The 20,295-nt window shown below is 35.7% G+C and overlaps 1 protein-coding gene across 3 annotated transcripts; it reads right to left on the minus strand.

Moving 5' to 3' along the window:
• Nucleotides 1–1,070: 1,070 nt before the first annotated feature.
• Nucleotides 1,071–20,279, minus strand: LOC127988311 (E3 ubiquitin-protein ligase RNF13). 3 transcript variants are annotated; one of them, XM_052590985.1, is made up of 11 exons: nt 20,132–20,273; nt 19,693–19,748; nt 18,461–18,597; nt 18,284–18,364; nt 12,250–12,375; nt 8,808–8,895; nt 7,811–7,901; nt 7,416–7,521; nt 7,231–7,324; nt 2,879–2,959; nt 1,071–1,956 (listed from the first exon to the last, which is right to left on the minus strand). In XM_052590985.1, exons 3-11 carry the CDS (start codon nt 18,572–18,574, stop codon nt 1,604–1,606), a joined length of 1,134 nt encoding a protein of 377 aa, XP_052446945.1. In that variant the 5' UTR covers nt 18,575–18,597; nt 19,693–19,748; nt 20,132–20,273; the 3' UTR covers nt 1,071–1,603. The 3 variants fall into 3 exon arrangements, with proteins under 3 accessions (XP_052446945.1, XP_052446942.1, XP_052446944.1); XM_052590982.1 differs by lacking the exon at nt 20,132–20,273 and adding an exon at nt 19,819–19,835; XM_052590984.1 differs by lacking the exon at nt 19,693–19,748 and having other exon boundaries at nt 20,132–20,279.
• Nucleotides 20,280–20,295: the final 16 nt, after the last annotated feature.

Raw genomic sequence — 20,295 nt, forward strand, 5'->3', positions numbered from 1 at the left:
GGACTGTTTGCACAAAATAATGGAAATTGTTCATGGAAGACCTGTTTTATTGGACAATTATTCTTGATGGCACACACAAATGGAGAAGTAAAACTAGCTGAATGCAACAGTTTTAAAACTTTCAGATCTTCAAAAAAAGTCATTATTTTTCCTCTTATGTGGTAATGAGTAACACTGAATATGTCGAAAGAACTTGATGAAATATGGGTTTTCCCCCCCGTTGGTTTTATAAAATTTTTACTCTATTGCACAAAGAAGAAAGGAAAAATGTTAATGGAAAAAAATAAGATGAATGGATTTTGTTTTTAAGGTTGCAAAGGGACGAAACTTTTCTATGGTAAACTTTCAGAAACCAACAAATTCATCCTGGAAAGATTGGCAATTTACCAGAAAACGTTCACCCCTTTACCACCCTATTTTTATTGCGCAAACCCACATTTCTCGCAGTACTTTTTTGTTTTTTGGTTCCAAAAAACTGTTAGAAATATGACTTTTATTTGTCTCCGTATGAATGATTTGAGCACACTTCTTGTTCTACTTCTGTTTATATTCAATACTGAAGTATTGACAGCCAACAATTACAAATGGGTATTGCAGTCCAAATTCAAAATACTGGAGAATGTGGCTTCTCCTCCCCTTCAAACTCTATGCTGGTGTGGTTTGCCAGTTGAGGACACGGCATGAACAAGTTAATTTGACAATGGAAGGCAAAAAGCCTTAAACACTTTCAATCAATCGATTGACTGATTTATCCACGTTTTAATAGGTGTCAGGTTCAAGACTTTTTATATATCTGATCCAGTTTGTTAGCCGGCTTCAGTTTGCAGTGTTTTCCAAAACCTATTCCACATACTATTGGGTAAACCAGCAGGGGGCGGAGTCATGCATACCAATACAAAAACAGACATTCCGACACGAAACTCACATTTTAAAATGGAATTACTGACTCCATCTGTGTTTTTCAGAAAAACTAAAATGTGAACAGTGAATGTTTATTAAGTATCTGCAAAGTCCCAAAAATGACATTCAGCACTTTTAAAACACTGGATGACAAATCGACACAAACAGCAAAAGGTGTAGTATTTTATTCATGAAGAGAAATGAACATAGGCTATTTAGAAACAAGGGTGAGCAGAAAGGTATATTTACAGTAAAGTCACATTAAAAGACATGGGTAACAGTTCACGTTGTGTTATCAAAAACAAACAAAAACTCTTCGAATCTACTTACACAACTTACTTCCAGTATATAAATGATGTGTTATTCCCTAACTACACTTCCTAGATCACTTGAGTGACTGGTGTTTAGAACGGCTCCGCTGTTAATGATCAAAACGGTGCTGTCAGTGTCGCTAATAAAGTCTTATCGTGTCGTATAAAACATGCAGTTGATCGCGATCGGATACAGGTATGAGACGAGTTTGGCAGCAAGCGCTAACGACATTCCCAAAAGGTGCGCACTTCATTTGGGGGGAAATCATGATTTATAAAATTTCGCTGCATAGTATTGCCGAACATTAAACAGGTTTGTGATGATAAACTGTTAAGTGACGGTGGCATGTCATTGAGAGTTTGAGTTAGCGGTGACGGCGGCGGCTAACGCCTCAAGCGTTGGCCTCCGTGTCGTCGGGACGCCCCTGCTGCAGCTGTACGACCACAGTCTCCACGGTCACCTCCTCCTCGCTGTCGGTCGTGTCGCTGCGCTCGTCGTAGTCCGAGGACTCGGCGTCGTGATGGGACAGCGAGCCGGACATGGTCCCAAAGGAATGGGCGCTGGTGGAGGCCAGAGATCGCAGCAGGGGCGTGTTTTCTGACGCTTCGTTCTCCTCGCCGCCGCTGTCCCCGGACTCAGACTCGGACTCAGAGTCGCCGTCGGATGGCACCACCTTCTGCTTGCACACGGGGCAGGTCTTCTTGGTTTTGGTCAGCCATGGGTCCACACACTTGCAGTGATAGGCTGATGATCGGTGCAGAGAGAATTAGTGACACACAAAGCTGGATTACTACAATCAAAATCCTTTCAGTTTGTTAGTGGTTCACTTAGAGTTTTCACTAAATAAAAGTAATGAAAAATTAATAAAACAGGACCTTCCTTGACTATACCATGTGTATAGATGTGTGCATTTTGTATGCATACAAAATTATTTATATTTAAATATCTACTGATAATTGAATTTAATATATATAAAATATTCTAATTATTATTCTGCACTTTAATGCCATGGTTTGTTTTCTCTTAATTTATAAAAATCTTTTTTCCCCCTACCATGCCTTCGTTTTTGTTTTGTTTTTTACTAGTAACAAAAACTGCTGTAATTTTATTTTAATTATAAATGAATTTGAATTTGAATTTTTACTTTAATGTCCTGGGTATTCAGAACTTATATAAAGAAAAAGCCATACCTTCATTACTCATATTTATATTTACTACATTTAAGTGTCTTTTATTAAATCATTTTAATTTAGATTTTGAATTACATTTTTAATTTAATGAAAATAAAATTTATTGTTAAAAAATTAAGCCAGTTAATTTGTTTTGTTTTTTATACAATGCTTTTATTTAAATATTTTTTTATAAATTTTTATTATTCTATTCATTTATTTGTGTCATGTGGTTACAACATTTTCAACAAATGCTCAAGGTTAAATGCTTCGTTTCATAATTTAATGTAATAATACTTCAGTTAAACAATACTATCGTTTATAAAAACAAACTGTGTGTTGATGGTGGTGAACAGTATTTTTACACTATTTTCTTAAGTTGTGAGCAACACATACTCCGTTGACGATACTTGTTCTGAATCTGAAGAATGTACGCGATTTAACGACTAAATTGAGTAAGTTTTGCTGCTCAAGGGCCGAACGAGACAGAAACTCACCGTGTGAGCAGGGAAGAACCCGCAGTTTGTCCCCCTCCTCGTACTCATCCAAACAAATGGCACACACGTCATACGAATCCCCTACGAGGAATTAAGAAGCAGATTATTAAATCATATCTATATTACATCAGGATCTTTAATAGAAGGGCTTCTGGTTTTCACACTTGCAGCACATTATTGATAAACATGCAGCATTTTCTTTCAGATTCTGGGTTTTGTGGACCGAACTCAATAAGTCCAGGAATTCGTCCTGCCCTCCTTCAGATTCCTCTGGGTTTTTTCAGGTTTCCTTCCACCAATGAAGGAGCGGCTCCGCTGAAGCTCAGTGTTTACACAAGCAGTAAGCGAACACCAAGAGCCACGGCTGCGTGTGACCGTATATGGAGAAGCTGGTATCTGTCACTGCGGACTCGACGGGTGCTTGAAGAGTTCACACAGACAGCAGCTTTGATGTTACTTTACAACAGAAACAACTCCACTCCTTGTGAAGGAGAATTGATGAAGATTATGCTTTAAGGGAAGACCTGTATCTACTGGGTTACATCGTTGAAATAGACTTCATAATATACTTTTTTCATCACCCATGTTCAAACAGCGATCAAATATTCATCATATATTAGTGTACATAGCTTTTTTGGGCTAAGTGTAAACAAGGCTCTTGGGTATTGCTGTTTATGGAGGGTCAGAGAGCGCTCAGATTTCATCAAAAATATCTTAGTGTGCTCTGAAGATGAACGAAGGTCTTCTGGGTTTGGATTGACTCGAGTAATGTTCATTTTGGGGTGTACTATCCCTTTAAAAGAGCCTGCAGTGAAGGTGTGTTTTCCGCGGACTGTCATCTATGACAGCAGCTGTGTGTCCTGGGCCTGCGGTCTGTCACACGACAGGAAAAACCCGCTCGCTCGCTCAGTGAGGCAGACTGCAGCGGCCAGCAGAAGCGATGAATCAGCACAGCGGCCGGATGAGGAAAACCAGCGAGTCAGCAGAGACGCCGTGAGCGGGAACCAGAGCAAGGTGAAACACACACGTTTGCAGGCCTTCATCTGTGTGTGACGGGATTCAAAGCCTCAGTAATGTCCAGACGGATGAAACAACTAGCGCTGTCAGACGATTAAATCACATCCAAAATAAATGATTTTGTTTCCATTTTATACACGTGTGTATTATTATACATTTATCTTAATATAATTACATTTATAATATATAAATGTAACTACTTTTTTGTAAATATATACATGCATGTGTGTGTATTTATATATGTGTACTGTGTATTATATTAATACACATATTATGGAAAAAAAAAACTTTATTTTGGATGCGATTAATCACGATTAATCTTTGATGGCACTAATTAAAATTATACAGGGCAAGATGTGTCAGTGGTTTAATCCAGCACATTTATTATTCGTTTAATCATATATATCGCTATATATTATATACATGCTTTGGGGTAAGTTGTGCCATCCAAACAAAATTAAAATTATTCAATACTAAATATTTTTTGTCTTATGAAAATATGAATAATGTAAGTTTAGACAACTTTCATACTACGTACTATATTGAATATAACGGTCGCGAAGTAATTATTAAAAAGTGAATATGCGATTTTCGACCTAACTGCTTATTTCTGAAAATGTGCAATATACAACAAAGCCTTTTAGACAAAATAGTGTATCCCACAATGCAATGCACTTCAGTGTTAAAATCATGTGATCGACCACCGAAAAATTTATCATTGCAAAGTGCATACTGTCCTGTCCGCTGGTGTGGATGCTAATATAGCTATCATTATAGTTATCATTAAAACTATCTTAACAGTTATCGTTTTTGCTGTGGATGGGGCTTTAAAGCAGCAGACGACAAAACTCCTGCGCAAACTCATAATAAGAAAGTTATCGTCCGCTGGTGTGGATGCTAGCATAGCTATCATTATAGTTATTGTTATTAACGTGAACAGGGCTTTTAATGTGGGCACATGATAACTATAATGATAGCTATATTAGCATCCACACCAGCGGACAGTATGCACTTTGCGATGATACATTTTTCAGTGGTCATCACATGATTTTAACACTGAAGTGCATTGCATTGTGGGATACACTATTTTGTCTAAAAGGCTTTGTTGTATATTGTGCATTTTCACAAATTTTCAATTAGAACAAGAACATTTTTGTCCGCTAGTATTTTAGTCAGCTAGTTAGGGTTAGTAGTACTAGGGTTGCAAAGAGGTGGAAGATTTCTGGTAAATTCACAGAAACTTTCCAAAAATCCAGGAAAGTTTACCAAATTTCTGGAATTTTCCACCTTTTTGCAACCCTAGTTAGTACAGATTTAGTACAGAACAGTTTATCACATTTTATGGTTATGGTTACAAATTGCAAACGTAAAAGTTACGAATTTAACAAATAGTGCCCCCCCCCCCGAAAAAAAGCAGTTGTGATAATTATCCTGAATTCCCTCTCTTATCCAGGATAATTTAGTAGTGAAAATCAGATTTCGTGACAGTCCTTTTCTCCACTCCAGTCATTCAGACATCATTCAAATAGACAAGCTGCCTTGCTCATGTCCATATGCTTTGCATAGAGAAAATAAAGCTTATTTCTGAACCTATTTTAAGCACGCGTCCTGGTAGCATTCACATGACATCTGGTAAATACGTAAGAAACAATTACAAATGGCTGATATGACTCTCATTTGCTCTGAATATCTGAAGCGTAAGAGAGGACTCCGCTACCGCCGGCCCGCTTGCTTCAGGAAATCTCACACACCTTTCATCGGTTTAATGTTTGAAAGTGCATACAAGAACACAGGTGTGTCTGTAACCTGAGTCCAGACCGCACTCTTTCCTTGTCCTCAGTGAAAGTGACGCCTGACACCTTCTTCAGGAGGAATGTCTCGGCGTCTGCTGTCACGTTCACAGGCGAACACACTTCTAGCGTACTACGAGCGAGCCGGACAGGATGCTCATTCATGCAGGCACGCAGTGAATGGTCAACGGTCACGCTGTTGATTTGGTTGTAAAATGGCTTGATGATTCACTATGAGGAGGTGGAAATGGCGCGGGAGGGGAATTCCACATTTCTCCCACTTTCTGTTGTGCTGTCTGTCCACAAAGCGGAGTGAGTAAAACCCCCTTAACTGTTATTAAATTCACTGTAAACCACGGCTTCACGGGCGTCATTGCTTTTATAAAACGGTTATTCCATATTCATAGTAAGGTTTCAATAAATAAAACCGAGCAAATAAAGTGTAATGATATCAATAAACACAGTATTCTTCCACCAAACAATCTAGTTCCTCAGAGACAGGGGAGGTTCCAACAAAGTGGTTGCCGAGCAACACACAGAAGTAAACAAAGGAGTGTGTTTGTAGAGTAATTTACAATGGCTTTGAACATGGCTCAGCCAATCAGAATCAAGGACCGGAACGTTCCGTTTTATAAGTATTAAGTGGAAGAGCCTACAAAAACACTAGATTTTCCCTCAAACGCAACTCAGACGGGCCTTTTAAGTGAATTTAATTGGGGTCTTTGACATTTAAGTTCAGTAAACATTAACATTTTACCACCCACATTAACTTTTTGCAATTTTTATTTTTTTAACAAAGTTGATTTTGTTTAATAATTTATATTTATATATTTTTTTAATTGGCTTTTTGTAGTTTGCAGAGGACCTATAAATTACGTAGCTAAATTAATTTAAAATGGACAGTTTAAAAGAACTGACTTGATGGCATGAATCAAACATGTTATGTCTTTTAAAGTGACGTTTGAATCGGATTCTAGAACTATTCGAACCTCTCATTCTGGTGAGTCTTACAGATCAAACAAATAACGAATAAAAACCTTTGCGATCATTTTACAATACTGGCAGAAGTTTTGGGTGGGTTTTTAAAATGTTTTTGAAAGAAGTCTCTCTTGCTCATTCAAGGCTGCATTTAACCAATAAAAAAATACAGGAATATCAGTAATATTATGAAATATGATTATACATTTAAAATATAATTTCTATGTAATTATATTGTTTAACTGTAATTTATTTCTGTGATGCTCCGCTGTATTTTCAGCATCATTCCTCCAGTCTTCAGTGTCACATGATCTTCAGAAATGTGATGATCTGCTGCTCAAGAAACATTTTTGATTATTATCAATGTTGAAAACCGCTGTTCTGCTTCATATTTTTGTGGAAACTTATATTTTGTTAGAAGAACAGCATTTATTTGAAATGTGTTTGAATTTGTCTTTTCTGCCACTTATGACAAAATGAAAGAGTTATTTTTGTATGATATATTTCATGTGTTTGAATGCTGACGCACAATGTATTCTCAGTGTTAGATCTTGAGACGTGTGTTACCTTTTTTAAACTTGTGAATTGGGAGTTTCTTCAGCTGGTCTTTGCGTAAGCGACTTCTCCTGGCTCTGTGTCGGTCCTGTACAAACTTTGTGATCTGCGATTTAAGAAAGATGCAAACATCTCAGTCGAGTCTAATATATTTGGTTGTTAGCTCATTTTTTCAATTGCACACAATCACGACTCACCATGAACACTACAATGAGGATGAGGCAGATTCCAACGATGATGAGGAATGGGATCAGATAATATTCCAGAGGCAAGCTGAAGTCCGGCAGGAGAATCACATGACCACTGGAAACACGAAGCAAGACTGAGTGTGAAACTGCTTTTATACGACAGGACTTATAAACACTTACAACTCATATGATGCATGTAATGTATTATATGTATTAAATATAAGAGCCTTTTAAGTATTTAGTAATATTGGTGTGGAAAAGCCATTTGCGAACGCTTCACATTTTCAGACTTTCTGTAGTGTCATATGACTGTTGGAGTGCCAGCGCAGCTGAATTCATCAGATGTTTCTGTTAAGTAACCGTCTGAACAGTGAAGTATTCAGTAGTGAAACCAGAGCCCTCACCCTTTCTCATAGATGTAATCCTCTTTGAGAGAGTTGGCCGTTTCTTCACCAATAAACACTGAAGGAATGTCTATCTGCTTCAGGATATCCACTGAAAAAAAAAAAAAAAAAAAAAAATGTGAGGTACAATCGTACATTAAGACACTGATATGATTCTGATTCACTTTGATTCCTCAAACAAATAAATGTTAAAGAATCGAGTGTATTTTTAAAATCGTAAAATAATATTTATTTTGAACTGACGTCCACTTTACAGGAATAGTTCCCTTCAAATAACCCTCCTCCTCCCCAGCACCACCTGTCTATATCTGCTCAACACCAATCTCCATTAATGTCAAACGCTGTTAAATCTGTGAGAGTTGAGTGAGATATGGAAATACGCTGTGGACTATTGTTGATGCTTTTATCAGCTGCTTGGACTCTCATTCTGACGGCACCCATTCACTGCAAAGCATCCATTTCGGAAACAGTAATGTATAGCTACATTTCTCCAAATCTATGAAGGAGAAAACTCATCTTAATAAGAAACTAACTCATCTTCCTCTTGGATGACCTGAGCGTGAACACATTTTCAGAAAACGTTCATTTTTGATTAACCCATTCCTTTCAAAATATCTCTTTTGCATAATTTTATGTACAGTATTTACATACAGTCTCAGTTTGTGTATGTATAGTCATCTATTTATAGTATATGTATAGTCAGACGGTTAACTGGTGTATAGGTCTGTTTTTCTTATACTTCTATATGTTTATGTTTACGTTTAACTAGTATGAGACACAACATTTCGTTGCACTATATGTCCACACATGTAGCAGGAGGAGGACAATAAAGCCTGACTTGACTTGAGTTAAGAACGCTGAAGGTTGGTTCCTCTACTTTGGCCTTCGTCCTAACATTGAAACAGAGGTTTGTGAATCGCAGCATTGTCCCGCAGCAGAACACACGAGCGTGTGTCTCCCCGCTGCATGTTTTATGCATTCGTGCGCAGGAACTTACGATCGTTGGATCCCATGCTGATTAAGTCATCAGAGTTCACATTGTGGACAATCGCCGCCTTGTAGCCGGCCTTCTGCGCATGGAGGACCTGAAGAAGAACGAGGACAGAGACAGAAGCTTTGTGTTCAGTCAGACACAGGCGTCATGTGTGCACTCCTCCAACCCCACACACACGTCTAGTGTGACACATGTATTGTGTATTCACATGTGCACACTGCTTTAGCTTCACAAGAACTGTCTGGATCAGAATTCACCTCCCAATCTAAAGAAATAAGACATTTTTTAAATGTGATGTTAATAATTGTCATTACTGTAACGGAAAATAAAAATCGTATTTTTATTTTTGATGAAGCTTATATATATATATATATACAAAAGTTGTCATGTATATTAAAAAATACATATATTTAATTATTTAAAAGTACTAAATTTGAACATTCGTAAGAATTTACTTTATACTGAATTTACTGCATTTACTGTATAGAGAGTTAAAAATACTGTAAAGTATTTATACATAATGATTAGGGATGCATGATAATATCGGCACAACATCGGTATCGGCCGATAAAAGCTTAAAATGACCATTATCGGTATCGGCCGATATGAATATTTCTGCCGATGAGCCAAACCGATATTCTCCAAGTGAAATAATTGACCTGTTTTTCAGATGTGAATGTCTGTCTACATTTGTAAAATAATAAATTTATGGTAGAATCAGTACAGAAGAGATACATGGATTTCTCTTCAGTAAAATTAAAGTTTAAATATATCAGTATATATTTGTAAATATATCAGTATGTATTTGTATATATATCGATATCGGTATCGGCATCGGCCAAAATTATTTAGAAAATATCGGCATATCGAATATCGGCCAAAATCCAATATCGTGCATCCCTAATAATGATAGCATTTATGGTAGTACTTAAATATATACATATATAAATATATATTACATTTAATAGTTAAAATTTACAATTTATCATGGTAATAAATTACTATTATTATTTGACATGAAAATGTTACAAAATGTAATTAAATTGCTAATTTAATTATGCAATATATATATATATATATATATGTGTGTGTGTGTGTGTATATATTTTCTTACAATGTCTTATTTCCTTTTAATGCAAGTAAATGTTTTCAAAAATAGTGTTTTATTATTATTTACTGAAAACACTTACTGTACTCGACATTTCCTGTAATCTCTGACTAAATAAATAAAGCAATACAAGGTGACGTAAAGCTAATCATTTAACTCGCCTAGCTGATTTATCCAGAATGTACTGTTTAGTTTTAACCTGATGTTTTATCACCATACTCCATCTCTACACACCTTACAAAGGCGCACAAATTCCACCGCGCTGTCGATGATTAACGGTTTATTGTGGTATGGGAAGAATATTGTCAACAGTTCGACAGGCGTTACGCCACGCTGTGACTGGAAGTCGTCCAAAGTCCCGCAGGTGAACAGAAACTGCAGGCGATCCTCTTGAAGGCTTTGCATATCATTTGCCAGCAGCATGAAATGTGTGCGCAGCGAAGCGCGTCTTGGAGAGCGGGGGCTGGGTTTGCATGCAGGAGCGCATTTGCTTACTTGGACGGAGGAGTTTCTATGATACCTGTGTAACAGCAGCACGTTTAAAGCTGCAGTAGGTAACTTCTGTAAAAATATATTTTTTTACATATTTGTTAAACCTGTCATTATGTCCTGACAGTAGAATATGAGACAGATAATCTGTGAAAAAAATCAAGCTCCTCTGGCTCCTCCCAGTGGTCCTATTGCCATTTGCAGTTGCAGACCGCTCCCGGTAAGAAATCAACCAATCAGAGCTGCGGTCCGTAACTTTGTTTGTGTTCAAAATGTAGAAAAATGTATATAATTAGCGAGTACACCATGAATCCATTTTCCAAACCGTGTTTTTAGCTTGTCCTGAATCACTAGGGTGCACCTATAATAAGTGTTTATATTCGGACTATTTTAGATTGCCTCGGGGGTACCGCGGCGGAGTAACCCAGTACCTTTGTGATTCTTCATTGACATAAACAGAGAGAAGTAGTTCCGGCTACGATGTTCTTCCGCAAGACGCAAGCAGTTCTGTTCATTAACCGCTAGAGCGTCAAAAGTTACCGACTGCAGCTTTAATATAAATGAAGGATTTAAAATTGTATTTTATATTTGGGAAAACGTATACTCTTATGCAAAATTATAGCATTTTAAAATACTTTATATTTGTAATACTTTTTTTTTAAGTATTTTGAATGATAATAATTGATATTATATTTTATTTCAATTGGTAAAAAAAATGTAATTGATAAAAACTACGATTTGTAAAACAATAACAAATAAAAAATAATAATTATGTGTGATAAAACGTATACACTTTCTAATTTATAATAATGTATCTTTTTATTTATTTGGAAAATAATTTATACAAATTGTACAAATACATATTAAAATGAATGAATTTTTACAACAACAAAAAATATATTTTCAAATCAGTTTTTATAAAAATGCATTCGTTTAAAAAAATGCAATATCAGGTGTGAGTGGAATGACACACACAAACACACACACACACACACACACACACACACACAGTCAATGAACCTGAGCAAAAACATAAAGTGTAAAGCATTGCTAGGAGACTAGAATGTCATAAATAAAAAATTACCTCTCGTTTGGATTAAAAAAAAATAAAAGACATTATTATTCTATTCACTTTAGCTATTATTCTAAATATTTTTATGTCAAAAAAAGTTGGAAATGCTGAAATAAATGAGTTTTAAATAAGCTTAAGTAAATTTAATAATGTTTTTATTTGAATATATATATATATATATATATATATATATATATATATATATATATATATATATATATATATATATATATATATATATACAAATGTTTAGGTTTAGCTAACCATAACAACTATAGTTAACTATAACTATAGTTTAGATGACTTTAATAATCCTGACTAAAATGGAAACTTTTAAATAATAAATAAAATATAAGATTAATATTAGATGAACAACTCTGACCTAAAAAGAAATTCAACAATAAAGAGGAGTGTTGCCTGAAAAAAGTAATTAATTTAAATATTTTAAAAAACTAAAATCTAAAATGAATATAAAAATATATAATAATAATCTAAAATCTTCTTAAATACGATAAAGCAGTGCGGAGGCTCAGTTGTGTGCGCGGCCAGCACACAGCAGTGTTGGTGGATCTGCTGGTTTGACCGTGATACAGATCTCGCCCCGCTGCAGAAGAACATGCAGCGAGTTGCCTGATGATTCGTGTGTTGGCACGGGGTCAGGTTTTGTGGAGGGCGTTCAGACACGTTTAAACAAACCTTTCCCACGCTCGCTGCGAGACTCTGGAGTCTGTGGTGTCTCAGACTTCCCCATGTGTGCGACACGGTCTCAAACCTACCTTGACGTCAAAGTTACAGTCGAAGCGCTTGATCAGCACGATGAAGGTGCTGCTGAGGTTGTCCCGCAGGGGAGGGGGGTCGATCGGGACACAGGCGTTCTCCGGACGGGCTCCGATCAGGAAACCCTGCGCACAGGAACAAACAATCAGAAAAGACTGCCAACAGCTCCCTCTGCTGCACCAGAGCACACTCCAGGACTACACCGCTCTTTACATTAGCCCCTTTCCTTTCACCTGCTCTCATGCACTTTTACATGCAGTGGCTTCCCCTAGATTTCTTACAGATATTAAGTGCCGGTTTATCAGGAAGTGCGTTTATCAGGAAGAACGATGCTTTATTCGCAGAATGTTTTTGCGATATTCCAGTTTAGCGCACGAGTTAAATTTGCATCTTTGGATGGAAACATAGCTATTGTGACCTCAATCGGACACTTTGATTCTGAGACGTGTTATACGGTTTCACTGAGGCAGTTGGAGACTGAAGAAACGCTTGAAGGCGAGTGTCGCTCCAGCAAGAGGGACTGTTTTTCCTGTTTTTAAGGATGGGTTACTGGGCCGTGAAAGCAGGCAAGGCATGAGGCCAGCACATGATCACATGAGGATGAGTCAAAGTAGGCCACAAAAACAGAGGAGCACCACAGGAGCCCTGCATTACTGAGTGTTACAGATGCATGATGTACGCTTCATCAGCTGACATGATGAACCTCATCTTTTAGAGCTAACTGCCTCTGTTTTTACATGTGGGCTGCTGTTATCTAACGCCGACTCCAAAACAGAGCACTTCAGTCGAAATAATATTCTGTATTATAATGTTGTGAGGCTAGATGATGACATAGCATAATTGTTACTATGAAATAATTAGATTAAATAATTAAAACTATCAAAAATAATACATTATTTCATCACTCAATCATTTATAATGTAACTTTTTTTGACTCAATCATGTAATGTAACTTTAATCAATCATTTAATGTAACTTTTTTTTACTCAATCATGTAATGTATCTTTAATCAATCATTTAATGTAACTTTTTACTCAAACATTTAATGTAACTTTTTTTTCTTTACTCAATGTAATTTGTTTCTATGAGAAACCAGTATAGGATATATATATATTAATAATCTGCATTTAACATAATCGTAATTATTAAATCACAGTTCACTAGCTTAAAATGCTTGATTCTAGTGATTTGTTTTTTTTAAATAATTAAAATAATATTGCATGGAATTGTAATAATTAGTCTTAACAAAACTTAACATTAATTACTTATTGGAAATTATTATAAAATAATAATATTAAGTAATTAAGTGTTTAAAACTTGATTTTAATTTAAGATTTGGATTTTAGTTTTATATTTTAAGCATTTCATTTTCCAATTTATTTCGAAAAATATTATATAACTTTAATATCAGCCATTTACTGGTATCAGCTCTACCATAATTGCTATTATTAGCTTTTATTTTCATATTTTCAGTTTTCATTTTAGTTTAAATTCTAGTAACTTTTGTCATTTTATTGGTTTTGTTATTTTAGTTGGTCAGTTTTTTTGTTGGTATTTTTTTTTTATATATTTCTAATTATATTTAATTTGTTTAATTCAGTTATGTTTCAGTCATTTAAGTATGTAGTAAGTATTTTTTTATTATTATTTTATATTTCAATTAATGAAAAAACAATAATAAACTTTTTTTTTTAGTTCAGTAACAAATATATTAATAAATAAATATATATCAAACACTGATTTCCACATTAGAAAACATAGTTCTGAGCCGATCCCCTAAAAACTGCTGATCTCCAACCAGGAATAGAGGTTCAGAGAGAATATATCTTTTTTTCAAAATGACAAAAGAAAGCAAATGCAACCAGGGACCCTGCATTTCAGGAAGTGGCCTTCCTGTTCTTATTGAGGCCCTCAGCCCTTACGGAGCTTTACATTTACATTTTGGTGACAAAATGCAGCAGGATGATTGCTGGTCCAAGATGATTTACCAGCTCATGACTAGATTAGATCAGCTGCCACGCTCCAAAACAGAGAGCAGATTAAGATGGATTTTCCAGCAGGGATTAACTCCTGACACAATATTTAGCAAAAATAGATGGCGATAAGCATATTACGCTGTGTCCAGCTGATCAGGACAAAGGTGAACGCTGCTGCATAAAGAAAATATGAAAAACATGGTGGATGACCTCTAAAAACATCACTTTGGTTTGAGGTGAGAAAGAAGGGGAAATCAAAGCGAAAGGCTTGGCAAAATGGAGAAGTGACAGATGTGAAGTCATTTTCACAGTTTTCACCAACATATCATGAGGTTTGTGTGATCAGGACAGTGAAACAGACATAGAAAATTGGCACGATTCAATCACAATGTAGAACTGCTTTAGCATAATGACTATATAAAAAGACAATTCATTCATTTTAGGAGCTTTACCCAATTCTGTTGTCTAAATAATATCAGACTTAAAATCAAAGTAAATTACATTTATTGTTGTGCGAAGACATTTTGCGATTTCCCAATGCAAAATCTGAGTTGGGTTCGAATTTTGACATTAAAAATTTTAGTGCCGACCAATAGCAAGCCAACAAAACAAAAATGAATATCCACAATCCAGTCATTTTACTAGCAATCGGTGCAATGAAGAATTTCACCCGATGGACTCATGGTGATGAACAAATTTCCAAATACTAATTTCACGTTGTGTTCAAATTTTGACAATCAAATTAACAGCGCCGACAAATAGCAAGCTACTTGAAAAAAAGTGACACTGGATTGGGTGGAAATTCATATCTTTAGCAATAAGGCAAAAATGAATACCCACAATACAACAATGGAAAATGTCAGAAAGAAAACATTTGTACGATGGAATTCCTGTGGCAAAGAAATGTTACAATGCAAATTGTGCCTTAGGTTCAAATTTGGTAAATTTTGGCACTCAAATGCACAGCACTGACCAATAAAAAGCCTCTTGGTTATTCAATCATGTTGGTGTGGGTGGAGATATGTAACGATAAAGACACTGAAGACTAATTTTCGATGATCATGCTTGATGTGAATATATCCATAAAGATCTATTGTTTTGATTCAAAAGCCTCATCGCGCAAAAAACGCTTTTATATTAAACTGAACGTCAGTTGGTGAGGGTGTTACTATAGCTATCGTTATAGTTATCGTAATAGCTATTGTTCTTGACGTGAACAGGATTTTGAAAGTGGCAGAAGATAAAAATCTGGCGCACACTTATAATAGGAAAGTTATCGCCCACTGGTGTGGATTTTAATATAGCTATTATTAGTTTGAGTTATAGTTATCGTTAGTTATCGTTCTGGGCGTGAATGGGTTTTTAAAGCAGCGCACACCTATAATAAGAACGTTATCATACATTAGTCTACACGCTAATATAGCTATCATTATAGTTATAGTTATTGTTCTTGACGTGAACAGGGTTTTTAAATGGCAGACGACATAGCAGCGCACACTTAAAATAACGTTATCGTCTGTTGGTGCAGATGCTACTATAGCTATCATCATAGTTATTGTAATAGCTATCGTTATTGACGTGAACAGGATTTTGAAAGTGGCAGAAGTAAAAAAAAACCAGCGCGCACTTATAAGAAACGTTACCGTTCGTTGGTGTGGATATTACTATAGCTATTATTAGTTTGAGTTATAGTTATCGTTTATAGGTTTTTAAAGTGGCAGATGACCGGTGCTGGGCAAGTTACTTAAAAAAAAAAAAAGTAATCCACAACAAATTATTTCTTTAAAACTTTAATTTGATTACGTTACTGATTACTGCATTTAAAAGGTAAATCAAATGACTAATTAATGGGGTGGTGTTAGCGCAGTGGATAAAACACACGTCTGTGGTGTGGGAGACCCGGGTTTGAATCCACTGTGAGACACCAATGTGTCCCTGAGCAAGACACTTAACCCCCTAGTTGCTCCAGAGGCGTGCGACCTCTGACATATATAGCAATTGTAAGTTGCTTTGGATAAAAGCGTCTGCTAAATGAATAAATGTAATTACTTTACTTCCTTAATGTTACGTTCAAGTTTACTTCACTTTTCAAGTTATCAAACCTAAAAAAAAAAATACACTTTCTTTCTTTCATTAATTTAATATTGACTGAAAGATCACACAAGCATTATTTATAATACACTCGCAATATCTTTACTTTAATTATTACGGTGTAATGCGTTATACCCAACTCTGTGGATGACGTAGCAGCAGCACACAATCATACCAAGAGCATTATCATCTGTTAGTGTGGATGCTAATATAGCTGTCGTTTTAGATAGTGTTATAGTTACCATTCTTGACATGGACAATGTTTCTAAGTGCCAGATGACATAATAGCAGTGCATACTTATAATAAGACCGTTATCGTTCATTGGTGTTGATGCTAATAGTGCACATAAACATCGAAAACACAAGGTTTTGTGAAACTGATGCTCTGTCATGTGATCAAAAGAGAAAACTTTAGCTTTGCCTCAGTTAACTTGCATTGCAGCCATCTGTTGAGCAGCCAGCTGTGCCTTTGTTAACTCAATCCATTGTATTCCTGCTTGATTTTAATCAGAGTCGGATACCTCCACACCCTCACAAAACATCTAACGCATTACTCTTCGTAAAATGCTTTGTCAGGGCTTTCTCTAGTGTCTTTAGACTGTCAGCAGTAAAAAGAAAATATATATATATATATATATATATATATATATATATATATATATATATATATAAATCAGCACTGTTACAGACGTCAAAACCACAGCAAAACTCACCACATTCAACAATAAATTATGGGACATGCAATGTCGCACCTGCTCTAACAAATGTTCTTGCTTTTGGTGAGGACTAAGACAGATTGCTTCATTACAGGATTTTAATCATTTATCCCATTTATCTGTTGAATATCGTCCAGTTACACCATTATAGACCATTGGTTATCATCCAAATGTCTCTTATAAACACATCTCGCTGGCCTCTGACCCTACACCAACTTATTACACAATGTTTCCTTCAGAGCGTGCAGTCATTTGGCCAGCTGATTGTGTAAATCTGAAGGTTTGCAGATCTTATCTGATGACGTGGAGCGTGAGTGCAGCAGTTCTGGGTCAATCATCTCAACTCGTCACTAAACTAGACTCATTCACCAGGTTTGAGGTCTATTTTTAGCCCCTTTCACACAGTCAGGGTGCTGGTCAACAATCTTGCATAAACCCTCCTCACCTGTACATCTGGTGAGAGCTGTCATGATGACTAACAGAAAAAGTGTTAAAAGTGTTCATATGAAACACTCCTTAAACTCCCATAATTGGTAATTGTACACTTAGTTTAATGTAACCTAAACCACCATTCAAAGCTTTGGGGACGGTTTTTAATGTTTTAGGACCTGTAAGTCTGTTATTGGAACAGAAATACAAAAAACCCTGATATTTTGTCAAATGTTTGTTTCCCAATTTAATAAAGTGTTCAAAAGAGTAGTATTTATTTGAACTACTGTCACTTTAAAATGCCCTTACTTTATCAATTTCAAATTTAAGTTGATAAATGAAACATATTTAACCAATGCTTTTAAAACTGTAGTGAATTACTTATATATATTACATATTACCAGTACATAAAAATACACATTTAAAGATGTATTTAATATTTGCAAGTAAAATTAGTTATATTTATTATTTCAATTGCACAATTATTTACATATTCCTATATCTTTCTATAACTATTTTGTATATTTTACATAAACAAATATTTTTTTTATCCAGCCAACCTGAATATTATTTCATTATACACAGTAAAACAATATTTAATTTTGTTATTAAGGTGATCTGACCAATGATGGGCAAAAATAATAGCATTTTTAATAAACCACAAACTTTACAGATTAACCTTGGTTTAAAAAAAATAAAAATAAAATAAAAATCAAGCTTAAGCAAAATAAAGGCAGATTATTGGGGTTTGGAACAGACCTACAGTATAATAGTCAAAAAAGATTAAGATACGGTGTCTTTGATCAATATAGCTGACTCACCTTCAGTCCTTCACTGGGCAGTCTGTAGCCAAATCGAGACGGCAAGTCATCAAAGTTCTCCGTTTTATTGTCAAATGAATACTATAAAAACAAACACAATCATGAATTACTGTCCGACAACCATGTGTTTGAATGCTGCATATCAATTGACTTGCTGAACGTGTGTCAGAGGCTCACTGCTGATATGTCGGCCTCCACGGGCAGCAGATTGAGGAAGGCGAATATCTGAACCGTGAAAATGGTGTAAATCTGTGTGGCCGAGAGCATCAGCATCCCCAAAGAGAGCAGCATCTTAAGATCTGCTTCAGTTACACCTGCAAATTAAAGGAAATGATGCATTAGACATCAGTAGACAGTCCCCCAAAAAATATTTCCTGTCAGTTTATAAAACTGAGCACTAGTGAAATATGAGCTACAGCATAATGCAAACAGTATGCAAATTCCTAAGGTTTCAAAAACATATTTAGCCAGAATAGACTGCAAAAAGTCATCAATCGAGATTCTTTTCTGCCCTGATAATGATGCAGACAGAGGGTTAAACAGGACCATGATAGCCAGCTAAACCTTCAACCTCGTCAATTTTCCTGTGTGATTTCGAAAAGTTTTGTGTACATGTCAAAATAATCCCCGTTTACACAGATGCACGAAAACGACAAAAAAACGCTGTATTATTCATGCCAGGCCAGTAGATGGCGACGTCACGTTATAAAGAAACACTACTTCATGTATCGTCCATGATGTCAACGTTTTCACAAATTTGCGAGGTTTATTTCACGTTTAGACAGAGACAACAACAGCATCTTTTTCAAAACCGTGCACTTTGAATCTCATTTTCAAAAGGTTTTAGGACACAAAAATGCCGTTGATGCAAATAAACGGCCAAAATGCATAAAAATAAAAGTTTTTTTTTTTTAAATGGTGTAGCTATTACCCCCTAAGGCTGAACCACCAAGAAGTACTAGAAAAAAATGTAACACCATTTGTTGTTGCTAGTCTCTGATAAACACAGATAAACCACGCCCATGTTTCAATAAACCACGCCTCTCCTAACCTACACACACTTTTTCATCACAAGTAATAACAGTAGCAATTTTCGATTTACTGAACTCTATTAAATATGGATATTATTAGAAATGAATGATCCAATAAACTAGAACAAAAAAAAAACACTAAATTGGGGTAAGTTACTAAAAAAAATCGCTGGTAACGTAAAAATAAGTTAAAAGGGGGCGGGGTAAAAAGAGCAGCTTACATTGATATAGTATATAGTTACATTAAGTCATATTTGGATTTAGTATCAAATGCATAAAAAAACATATTTTAAACCTAAAAAAAACCTTTAATAACCTTTAAGTTCATCGTCATGTTATTGTTATTTTTGTAGTTTACATCTAATCTGATTCACTCACGTGATGTAAAAACTTCCTTTTTATTCTCCGATCCGCATACTGTTACAGACAACGGCCTGTAAAAAAGAAATAAAAATAAATGCTCCACGATTACATAAACATAAAATTCAACGTCGTTTAACTGACATCTGCGTTATTGTTCCTCGAACTGATTTGTTAGGTCCTGAATCACAACGGTTTTGGTTGTATTAGCACGCTGGCTAACAGTCAACACAAACCGGATCAACTTTCGCATTACTCGAACCATCTGCTTCGAATCTACAGCACCTCACCATAGTATACATATAACATATGTGTAATATATATAAACATATATCGATATATATGCACTGACAGGCTAAAGGAGAAACGACCGCGATCAAAGAGAGCAAGCAGTACGTGACTGAACCTCAATCAGCAAACAGAAAGATGACAAATCAAAACTGCGTCAGCGACTTACCATTACACTAGATGCTGTTCTTTAGTCCAGGAAGATAATAAACCCCGATGGCATTACACCAGAGAGAAATTACAGGCTTCAGACTGCTTCGTCCAACCTCATATCGTCTGGCAGGCCAGAATGTCAACACACACACACACACTCCTCCTACACGACACACAGCG

Source organism: Carassius gibelio, chromosome B22, assembly GCF_023724105.1.
Source record: "Carassius gibelio isolate Cgi1373 ecotype wild population from Czech Republic chromosome B22, carGib1.2-hapl.c, whole genome shotgun sequence".
Classification (NCBI taxonomy): Eukaryota; Metazoa; Chordata; class Actinopteri; order Cypriniformes; family Cyprinidae; genus Carassius; species Carassius gibelio.